Below are 12337 nucleotides of genomic sequence, written 5' to 3' on the forward strand. Positions count from 1 at the left end.
TCAAGGTCAACTTTTCAATTCATTCAACTTGAAATGGCTGAAATATAATTTCAAAAATGTTTATAGCAAAGCGGGATTTTCTTTTTAAGTGGATAAATTTTAAACATATGCCATCCACCATGTCCACGGTCATGTGGATGTATCTTGAAAACACACAGCACCCTGGATAGTAATATCAAAAAAGCTTTTATGGGTGAAACAAAGTCAACAAAGTCAACAAAGCCAATATGCTACAGTCCCGATTGAAAAGTATTAAAAGAAAACTCATGATAGTACATTGCACAGCAATTCGGGGCGTTGTCCCTAAATGCGTCAAAGTCGATGGAACAGATTTAATGAGCTTACCATGATATAAAGTTAACAACAGTTTGTTCAACTTCTTTTAAAGTGAACATTGTTTTGTCACATGTTCTGCATTCGCAAAATCATCTAGTCACGAAGGATCGATCTCCCTTTTTTTAAAATAAGGTTGGGTCCTGTCAAAGATGAAAAATAATCTGCGAGCCATCTCATTCTTTGTATGACATTTTGAAACATGAAATAGAAATAGCTGAAAAGTTTACATGGAGTCCAAAATACCAGTTTCTGTGTGCATTGCATCTGATTTGTTTAGCAAGATAGAGTCAATTAATTTTGATTTATATGTAAATTATTCCAAACCCTCACAGTATTGCATGAGTTGGTATGAACAATATAACCACCCTTTCCAACTTGCTTCTCCACAGTTCTTTCACAAATTGATCGCATTAGCAGTACCTTATCTTCAGGATGATTCATTTGAAATTGGTCAGAAATTAATTAACAGCGCTACCGCGGAGCCATGTGTACGGAAGTTAAACGTGCAGCGAAAAGACGACTTGTTTTTACTCGCCAATGCTTCTTGTTAAGGCCAAGAAGGCGAGAAGGCGAGTTTTAACCTTCTCGTATTGATCAAGGCACCTTGGTGGGTTTAAGAAGTCGCCCTTTTGTTTCATGTTTAAGGTCTGTAGATGTGGCATAAAATCACTTACCATGATGAGGTCCCTCATCGATGAATTCGTGACTGACTCATCGTACCATACTTCAAACTTCATTTGTTGTAACGTGCTGCTCCCAGACCGACTGCTCGATGATCGATGGGTGTTTATCCCTGGTTTGAGCTTTGCAAAGCAAAACAAGATAGTAAAGGAAAAGACGAAATTAAAATTTATAGAACATATACATATTCTATGTATTCCATACTACCATATGCTGCCGCGTACGATTAGCGAAGAACAAAACAAAACAAAAAGAAACAAACAGACAACAGAAAAACAATCAGCCATTACGCATGTCACTATCTTATACGGCAGGCAAATGACGCCTTGTGTGCAACACCCATCAGTGTCCCATTGCATACAACCATTTTCATTTTTTCAAATAAAGTCGATTCAATTTTTCTCAAAGCATCAAACAGTATAATAAAGCAAATGTACAAAACGATGGATACATAATTTTGACAAAGAAAGTTACAGGGCAGGTCAAAGCTATTTGGATTGTGACGTACGGGACATTCAGAGACTTTAAACAAGAAATAACAATAGATGAAATTATTTATATGGCTATCTTGTGGTATGAGTCTGTGGCTATTATGGGCTAGTTCGTTTGTGGAAAGTTTTAGTTCTGACCAATTGCGCCATGGGATCTTGGCCAAGTTTATCTCTGTATTCAAGTATTGTTAGGTCTTGCAAATTTTTCTCACGGTATCCGTGACGGGCCGTGGGAGGGAAAGAGGCTGCTGTCAGACGAAGGCTCCAAGGCGCACTACGGTTCGGCCCGCGGATACCAGTACGTTCCCACCCGGCCCACCACGTTCTGATGGGTCCCTCACGTTTCTCACGTTCTGATCAGGGTCTGACACGTTTTTCACGTTCTGTCGGGGCTTTCTACGAATGAAACGCAGACGCCGGGCAGCTTCGTACCACGTTTGTGCCCGCGGTATAAAAAGAAGGCCTCCCAAGCAAAAGCAATCATTGTATCATGAGACCGCGCGCGCCGTGTCAGACCGTCGTTGAACGCAACGCGCCGTAGCGCATCGGGCCCGTAAACCGTTGCACAACGGACCGACTCCAAGTTTTGTTACGGCCTATTACGTACTGTCATGTTTTGTTCCGTTTTTACTACGTCCTAATAGGTTTCTCATCTGCACCATGACTGCCGTGGCAAATTTGTTAACAGTTTAAAAATCTGGCCCGGCATTCACGGTAATCAAGCCCTGTCACGTTTGCGATTTTGCCCCCCCCCCCCTCCCCGCGTTGTCTCACGTCCATCCCATTTTGCCCACGGTGGCCTTAAACGTGATTGCTGTGGCCGCCGGGAACAACTTGTAAACGTAGCATAACCAAAAGCAAGTCTATAGTACGAAGCATACACTGCTAGAGTATGGAGAGATAATAGGGTAGGATAGCTAGAGCATAGACTCAAAGGCCCGAATTCACAAAGCAAGGTTTGAGCTCAAACCTCCTTTTGTTTCGCCAAACCTCCTTTTGTTCTTTACAAACCAGGTTTGTAAAAAACGCGTAAAACGCGTCATATGACGTACGAAAACCAAGGTTTGTCGACAGACCTCCTTTGTGAATTCGGGCCAAAGAGTGGGTGTATAGCCTTACCGGTTTGAGCTCAACTTTTGGAATAAAGCATCTCGACGCATCGCGGTCCATAAACATTGGCTCACTGAGACCAAAGTCAAAAACGAACGCCAAACATACCAAGGTGATCACACGCCCCTCCATGATTTTGTTTAAATGGATAATGTGTAGAAAGATACATCACCAGAATAATTTCGTGTTGTAAGACTGCTGCAGTAGCTTGTTTTTAAAATGGCGGCCTGGGGCGTTTCATCAACATTTGTCCGCCGACAACTGTCAGCGCTGACTAAATTTGACCAATCAGAGGCCTGGAAAATAGTTGGTGACCAAAATATTGTCGATGAAAAATAATATAAGTCGGTGAACACCATCATCTAATTGTTTCATGAAACGCCCCCTCCCCCTGTCCATCAAAATCGGAGAGGTACGTCAATCGTGTCTTTATTGTGAAAGCGGTGTTATAAGGCTTTATTTTTTGCACGCCGTAATGATTTTAATAAAAGGCTTAGTATTGTGTTTAAGGCTCATCGATTCCATTTGTCCTTAAAAGTAATAATGTCCTTAATAATAATAATATGGTTATTTACATATCGCCGGTATCCGTCAGGTTCTGACGCTCATAGGTTAACTCAACCGTACGTCATTCGTTAAGAGCCTAGAGATATGAAAGGATACACACAAAGGAAACTGGTCATGTGAACAGACTGTAACAGAAACTACGAATAAGTTATTGACTCTAGTAGACTCTCGTCTACCGAGAGAACTTTTTGACGTGACTGCTCCGAAACCCAGGAATAATATCCAAATTGATACAGAAAACTGTCATTGGTAATTAGGGGTAATTATTACATGTACAGTAGTTAAAGCTTCTAGTAGGGAAGCTTTCGACCACTCCTATGGACTTTTACAAGACAAGTGATTATACACTGGAGCGAAGATGAGTAATATAAGAGTCTCTATTAAATAAGGGATTAATTTGTCAAACTCACTAATGTGGGCATTATTCCATTGAATGTTGTGTCCAGTATTAGGGACTTTTAGATTTGCGTGGACTGATACGTGTGACGTCTATTCAAGGCAGTGCATTAAAAGGACGTCGGTCGTAGCAATCCCCATTGTCTTCGTGCGAATCTAAAAGTCCCTATTTACGGCGTGTTCTGCTACTGTTCGGATATGGAATTTCCAATCTGAGGGCTCTTTTTGTGCTCTTTTAAACAGAGCAAACAATAGGGGCAGTGCAATCTAAATTCCAAGGGATGGATTATCGCTCAATTTTTTATCGCTATCTAGAATGTTCTTAATTGCTAAAACTCGATTGCTCCCGACTCGTGGATCCTTGGCGGGGGCAATGTACCTGCAACCCAGAAGCATGGGCCTCAATAAGGGGGATGGACAGGGGGACACAATAGCTCCCCCCCCCCCCCCTAAGCACGCATGTTTGAAGTCTTGTATTTCGTATAATAGGCGCTATTGGGCCCCACTTCTTCAAATTGTGTCTTAGTTCCTAAAAATTAGGATTTCGATCGAGGCTAACAAGTTGCGTCGACTTTTCCAGTTCTCTGATTGGCAAAAACTGGTATTATTTTTGATCAACCGATTATTTGCGCGGATCTCGGTGGTGCAAGCTGTGTTTGACTATGTGGTACAAGTACACCTGTATACTACAGGTCAAACTACATGACAATATTAAGATCAGCATAAGTTTTATTCCTCTTTAAAACACTCATTAAATAAGTTAATCAAAGTTTGTATGAAATCCTAGGGAAAAACTCCCGACATACTTCGTGACGATATACACGAAAGCAAATATTACACGCCCCTATAATTCAATAATACATTTTTCTCATAATCCAGATAGTATTTCACTTTTACGTATAAACTCAAGAAGTATGAACAGGAATTTTGAATCTTTTGGAGACCTTCTACACTCCTTAAATAACTTTGCATTTCCATCATTGGAGTAAGTGAGAAATGGCTACATGAAGATTTCCCAGAACAAACATATTTTTATGCTTGGTGACTTTAATATAAATCTCGTGCCCTCATCTGATAATACTAGTTCAACTAATTTTATGCAACAAATATATTAATATGGTTTCCGTTCATTTATTAATAACCCTAATTGAAATAAATTACATTCATCAACTGAGATTGATAATATTTTTTCCAACGTACATAATAACAAAACTATCGGGAGAATATTATGTTCTGAAGTTTCTGATCACCTACAAATAGTTTTAACTTGTGAATGCCAACTATGTTACTCTAAATCATTTGATGAGTATTTATATCGCAAAGAATCTAGACATAGTATAGAATTACTGAAGCAAGATTTATTTCTAGAGGGATGGACAGATGTCTTCAATGGAGACGACGTCAATACCGCATACAATCACCTTAATGCTAAGTTCACACCGACGCCGAATTGATGGCGAATTAAATCGGCGAGCAAAGCGGCGGCAAAGCGTAACAAAGCTTAATTAAAGCGTAAAGACCGTAATAGAGCATGAGAAAGCTTTGAGCAATTCGGGACATTCGGCAAGAGCGCCAAAAAGTTTTAAACTGTTTAAAAATTTGAGGCGATCTGTCACGAATTGCGTAAAGCGGGGAGAGCGTATTAAAGCTTATCAAAGCGTCACAAAGCTTATCAAAGTTTTGCTCAAAGCGTAGGAAAGCTTAACAGAGTTTAACAGAGCTTGGTTCAAGGCGGTGACCCCACTTTGTACGCTCTGTCACCAAATGACACGCTTTGTTAAGATGTCAGAGCATAGCATATCTGAGGAGATCGTGAGATTTTTTGAAAAGTAAACAAAAATGACGCCAAATTGATCGCCGATTTAAAGCGCGACATTCGGCGTCGGCGTCGGCGTCGTTTCGACATTCGACGCGTCGGTGTGAACTGTGCATAAAGGAATCATTTAACAATGTTAAATCTGGCATGCATGGCCCGACGTGTTATAAGTGTCTGTGATATGTTGTAATATTGAAGCCCTAGAAAATTGCGCTTCAAAATGATCACGAAGTGCCTCAAAGAAGTAAAAAAAAAAAAATCTTTGAGTGACCGGTTTTGCCATACTCATTTCCCCCAGTAGACTGTAGTGTTATGAAAACGCAAAATTTGGTTTCCGATTTCCAATCATAAATATCTTGATAATCAGACAGGCGATCGGCTTGTAAAAGTCATGGGGTTCCTGACTGACCTAAAGGTTTATAGTTATCATTGTAGCATGAGCTAAATCCAGGATTTTGTTTCAGAATCTGAGACAAAGTTACCCAATCCCTTTATTAACATATTGCAATACTATTATGATAAGAATATCCCTGTAGGCAAAGTGATAAACAAACGAAGTAAACCCAAGAAACCTTAGATAACGAAAAGTTTATTAAAATCCATACAAACACGAAATCACCTTTAAAATTACACATACGCAATTCAATCACAATAACTTAAATACATATCAAATATATCGCAATAAATTAACCAAAATTGATCCGTTTATCTCGTAGTTTATATTTTGCTGATATAATTTTTAAAAGGCCAGTTCAAAAACTAATGCAACTTTGAAAATCATCAAAAAGGTTATGGGAACAAAGACAAGTCCCCCACCCACGGATAAAATGACTCTAAATGGTACTCAAATACATGATCATGATCTTTATGCAAACTCGGTTCTTGGATCTTGGATTATTTTCCTCCTAAATACTCCGAAGAAGAGTTTTGACTGGAGGTGGGGGAGGGTGGACGATTACATTTTGGAAAAAAGTTCTTTAGTAACTGCATTTTTAAATGAGAGCGGGGAGGTTTGGTCGATGGTTGCTTGTTGTAGGTTGTTCCATGTCTTTGCAGTCCTTGGGAAATATGAGTTGGCATAGACGTCCGAGTTGGTGTGGCGAATTTCAAATTGGTTGGTTAGGGTAAGGGTTAGGGTTATGGTTAAAAAAATATTACGAATATCGGACCCGACCTCGCCAGCAAAATTAACTGCCCAATTGTTAATTTCTCAGAGTATCTTTCAGAACACAATCAAGTGTCTTTCTTCTTAAATCTACACCCAACCAAATTATTAACATTGTCCGATCTATTTACAGCTCAAAATTCCATGTTTGCGATATAATAAGTATGTCTCTTCGGAAAGAAATGGTTCTATCCACTTGCTATGCCTTTAACTCACATATTTAATCACTAGTTATCACAAGGTGTGTTGCCTGATGTATTTAAAACAGCTAAGGTCAATCCAATTTTATTAAAAGACGATCCCCATGAAACTGTCCTATTTGCTGACGACACAAAGTCCTTAACCCATTTAAAAATATCCTGATTCAAGAAATTTATAAATTATCGAACAGGTTTATGTCCAATAAACTTTCTCTTAAAACAAAAAACTCATTTCATGTCTTTTAAACATCATTCTCATTAAGGAACCCACCAGTATATATTAAGATCAATGATATGACAATAGAGAGGAAGATAAAAAAAAGTCCAAGTTTTGGGTCTCCCCATAAAACCTTATTCTTATTATATAATACGCTAGTACTCCCATAAATAAAATATTGCAACATCGTATGGGCTAATTGCGGTTCGACTAAAATCCATTCTATTTTTAAACTACAAAAGAGAGCTATCCGTATTTGTACAGGATCACTTTTTTTCATCAACATTTTCTTAAACTAGCGCCAAAATTGACGCAAATTTAAGATTTTCCTTTGTAGGTGACCCCCTTTTTGTTGGTGCCCTCCCCCCCCCCCCCCACACTTTGAAAGACGCTCCGCCGCACATGCTTGGACCCAACGCAGTATAACGCTCCACTCACTTCGCTTGCGTTTAAAGTTTAATGCTCATAATCTGGTACTGTGCGATAGGTCGTACGACGTTGGTGTCCCCGTTGAAATTCATCCAAATAAAAAATCCACGTAAGAGGCATTTTGAAATGAAACTCTATTTTAAAGAGTGAAAGCCCTAGCGGCTCTGTTTTTTTTAAAAACTTTAACAGTATTTTTTAGATCAGATAACGACCTAAAACAAGCATCCTGATCATCATTCTACAAGTATTATAATGATGGTTTATGGAAAGCCAATCAAGCCGATCATCATTGCTAAGCTTTGTTTCAGACGTAGATAATCTACTCCTAAATTGTACAGTTCATGTCACAAAATTGCAAATAAATTTATAATGTTTGATGAAACTTAGTATTTAAGCTAAAATTGCAAATGCTTTCTACTCTGGGAGTGGGCTCTTACCCCTTCCCAGACCCACCCCCGCTTGGTCGCTTCGCTCCCTCGCCGCTGATGCCTCGCTCTGTCGCTTCGCTACATCGTTTTCATATATTTTACCCCATGAGGTTTTGTGCCCCCCCCCCCCCCGTATATCCCTGCATCCGCCACTGCATCAATTACAGAGTGATTACTAGTGGGTTCTTTTTTTTCTCTCTGGCTCTCATTTTGTTTCATATCCCTTTCTCCTTGTTTCTATCTATCAAGTTCTGTATCTCCACTTTTGCTATTTCTTTTTCTTGATTACTTCATTGATCATACTTGCAAAAAGAGGAGACACAGAAGTTCAGAACAAGTCAAAAATTACCGGTAAATACTATATAAGACATTGAAATACAATATGAACAAACAATGTTCAATGTTTAATCTCAATCTCTCTCTCTCTTTCTTTCTCTCCTCCCTCTCTCTCTCTCTCTCTCTCTCTCTCTCTCTCTCTCTATCTCTCCTCCCTCTCTCTCCCTTCCATCTCTCTATCTCTCTTATCCCCACATGGCTGTACGACACATGCTCCAGCAACACTAAGCCCCATTGAAAATCATTATTTTTGTTCGTGATAATTTATTTCAAAAAATGAAATTTAAAGCTTGCACTCGTATTTCTGCGGTGTCATCCTTAGTCCAGAATCTGGCCTATTTAATTTTGATCTCCACCACACCAACGCTACCTCTCCCTACTTACTTGCTATTAGCCGATGATGGCGTGATCATTAAATTAGGCTGGGCTGGTGAGCATAATTATGAGTTTGTTGATAACGCCATCTTCGACGGCTTGAATCAAGTGTGTAGGGAAATATAAAGGACCGGGCATATTCTGGACTACGTCATCCTGGGATAGGTCTCGGGCATGCATTCTTCGTATTGACCGAGTGTGTGTACAGGGCGGCGTCACAGTTTGGTACTGTACATAGATGTAAACTAACTTGTCCTGTCAACACAGAATGACAAAGGAGATTTTACAGACAAACGGTCATTACGTCATGAGGATGAAGCAAGGACACTCAACATTCAACAAACTTCCTGTTCGATGCGTTTAGTGCCAAATCAAATCAGGCTTGTTTTTTATAATTGCATTGTGTGTGTAAGAAAACAGGTTGTATTTTAGCTAGACTGCCTCTTGGTCATGATTAATTATTAAACTTAACTAATTTATAAATGATCAATTTTATAAAATAAAAAATCTCCATCTCCTATAATATACGCGGCGTTCCTCTCTACCCTCTACTTTCACTTTCTATTGCCTTCCACTCTTTCGCATCCTTCACCCTTTTTATCTCCTTCTTAACCTCGCTTTTTACTATACACACTTTTTCATGCAATTCTAATTTTCTCTATCTGTCTCTCTCTCTTCCTTTCCCGATTGTTCTTTCCTTCTAATTATATAGACACCTCTCATTTCCTCTCGACATTCTCTCTCTGTCTCTCACTTTCTCTTTCCCATTCGTTTCTTTCCTCTCTATATCTATATTTTCCTCTAACTGTTCTCTCCCCCCCCCCTCTCTCTCTTTCTCCCCCCCCCCCCCCTCCCTCTCTTGCTATCCTATACTAAATCAGTTTCTTGTTAATTGCTCCTTAATTTCTCACTATCTAGACATGTATTCTTCTCTGTCATTTTTTCTGGTATTTTGTTTCTATTCTTTTATCTTTTACTCCCCTATTCGTCGTACTCAATCTAATCTGTTTAGCCCTTGAACGATCTCTCTGTCGTTTATCTGCCTTTGAGGTCACGAATACATATTATAGAATACCAATTTATATTTGTATTTATAGCCTTAGAAACTTTCTTTGGCTACCGGCAGACCTCAGTTCTGGTTTTAGAAATCAAGCTAAATTGACCATAATTTATCGAAGTGCTAAAGTATGAAACGTGAACAGAAAATGTCATTCAGTATTAATTACTTGGTGAAATGAATTGTATTCGTTTATTCAAAATGTTACTATAATCAAAATGATTTCATAATAAATACGAGCGAAATTAAAATAGGAAAACAAAATTGTGTAAACATTTTTGTTTTACATTACGAGCTTACTACATTATGATATCAATTTCAGCTGAAATAGTTTTAAAAGACGCAATGGACGATTTGTTTGTTGTTAAATAATTGTTTTTCCTTTATGTTATTTATTGTTCTGATTAAAAGTTATCGAATATTGTTCTTATGTTAGCGGTTACAAGGAGGGGGTGGTCTGTTAGTTCCTGGAATATATGAAGGGGTTGCCTTTCACTTCCTGAAACATCTGATTAAAACGCAGCTGGACGTGGTCGTGCAGTTCCAGGCTCCTCTGATGGACGTGGTCTGTCAGTGGCAGGCTCCTCAGATGGACGTGGTCGCTCAGTTTCAGGCTCCTCTGATGGGCGTGGTCTGTCTGTGCCAGGCTCCTCAGATGGACGTGGTCGCTCAGTTTCAGGCTCCTCTGATGGGCGTGGTCGTTCAGTTTCAGGCTCCTCTGATGGGCGTGGTCTGTCAGTGCCAGGCTCCTCAGATGGACGTGGTCGCTCAGTTTTAGGCTCCTCTGATGGGCGTGGTCTGTCTGTGCCAGGCTCCTCAGATGGGCGTGGTCTGTCGGTGCCAGGCTCCTCAGATGGACGTGGTCTGTCAGTGCCAGGTCTCTCGGACGGGCGTGGTCTGTCGGTGCCGGGCCTCTCGGACGGGCGTGGTCTGTCGGTGCCAGGCCTCTCGGACGGGCGTGGTCTATCAGTGCCAGGCCTCTCTGTCGGACGTGGTGGTTCTCCCTCGCAATTCCTCTGATTCGTTCTCTTGAGCTTTTGCACGTTGATGCCCTGTTCTCCGAACTTCCTCAAAGCATTCTCGATGACTTCCTCGGATGGCATACGATCACGGGCGAGAAGCCAGTTAGACTGGATGTTAAACCAGCCATAGAAGACCTCTGAACACGAGTGTACAAGAGCATATCTGTCGTATTCCACATCGAGAACCCAATAATCGCCTGGTGTTTGCCCTGTAAGACGAGAGAAATATAGATCATAGGTTATTAAGGCATAATAAGGGAGGTATATAGTAATTATTAGTATTAGTAATAATAATCATGATGATCACAATATCACATATCAATCAAATATCACATATTAAACAGATTTCGTTAACTTTCGATAAAACATCCCGTTCTGTATTGTCCTTTTCATATGAAAGATTATTAAAATAATTTAGAGTAATTCAATAATCAAGGTTTATCAATATCATTGTATTATAATCAAAATTGAATATGAATCATAATATGCAGTTGTAAAAACTGTTAATTTTCCGTATACCGATACTTCGATATTTTGTAATATTCATTATTGTCATAAGATTTCTAAGTTGGTCAACTTATAGGCCTATTTGAGTATATAATGAAGGCCTATTGATTTCCATTCTCTCTATTTTAAAGTTATAGGGCCTACTAGGTTTTAAACTTTTCAGGACTAATTGTGTAAAACGTACTAATTTGGAAAGTGATCTCTTTGTCAGAAATTCATATTTTATGTTGTTATGTATTTATATCTGATACTTGGTTATCGTGAATATATATATTTTTAATCAAAATCAAATGAAATTAGATAAAAATCCTCTTACCTCTGAAAAACTGGACCTGCAGCTTTGCTCCCTCCTCTGGGTCGGGTTGAAAGGCAACCCCTTCAATTGTCGTCACCTCTCCTTCTTGTGATCGTCCCGAGTTGATGACACGAATGCTACCATCATCCCCTGGTCGATACTCCGCCGACACACACGTCAGACCATCCTGGTAGAAGGTGTAAAACTTCGTGATTTCGAACCACCGACCGAAGTAGCGATCGAGGTCGAAGTCCCTAGCGACGCGCACTCTGGGGCAGCCACCGAACCCGAAGACTTGGGCCGATGAGAAGCTGGCTAAGCCGAGAAGGAGAAGAAGACCCAATACTCTCATTATTAGGACGTAGCAGTCGTCAGGTAGAGGAACTATTTGATAAATGCTCAAAGCAGAGTTTCTCACTCTCCTTATAAATGCTGAGAGTATTAGTTCCTCATTGGCCGTACAATAAACTAGGTTAACCTGGTACCAGTCTGCGCTACTCTCTTCCTCGAGATTCTGTTTGAACAATCGGGCGAGGCTGGATCAATAGTCCTCAGCAAACATTAAAAACTTTCACTTGAACAACGAACAAGAGAGCCATTGAGAGAGAGATGCATACTTATATTTGTGCTTACGTAATCCCTGTTTGTATTCGTGTGACCTAGAAAATCATGGACCCTGCCACAAACCCCCAATGGTAAATAATACCAGAAATTGACATAACTGTATAGGCATGTTTATCACTTTGCAAAACTTGTAAAGCTCGGGGTGACGTGTTATTTGACTTGAGGGGATCCAGGATTCATGGCTGAAGAAGGGGGAGGAAGGGGCGTTAAATGGACATGTCATGTGGAGGTGTCGTGGTATAGTGGTTAATTCATTAAACTCCCAATCTTAGATTGATGGTTCGA

General features: G+C 39.9%; 1 protein-coding gene across 1 annotated transcript; it reads right to left on the reverse strand.

The window, feature by feature from the left end:
- Positions 1–9769: 9769 nt before the first annotated feature.
- Positions 9770–11910, reverse strand: LOC105445887 (apolipoprotein D). Its single transcript, XM_030987072.1, has 2 exons — positions 11450–11910; positions 9770–10835 (listed from the first exon to the last, which is right to left on the reverse strand). Exons 1-2 carry the CDS (start codon positions 11778–11780, stop codon positions 10117–10119), a joined length of 1050 nt encoding a protein of 349 aa, XP_030842932.1. The 5' UTR covers positions 11781–11910; the 3' UTR covers positions 9770–10116.
- Positions 11911–12337: the final 427 nt, after the last annotated feature.

This window comes from Strongylocentrotus purpuratus, unplaced genomic scaffold, assembly GCF_000002235.5.
Source record: "Strongylocentrotus purpuratus isolate Spur 01 unplaced genomic scaffold, Spur_5.0 spur5_scaffold_16, whole genome shotgun sequence".
In the NCBI taxonomy this organism is placed as follows: Eukaryota; Metazoa; Echinodermata; class Echinoidea; order Camarodonta; family Strongylocentrotidae; genus Strongylocentrotus; species Strongylocentrotus purpuratus.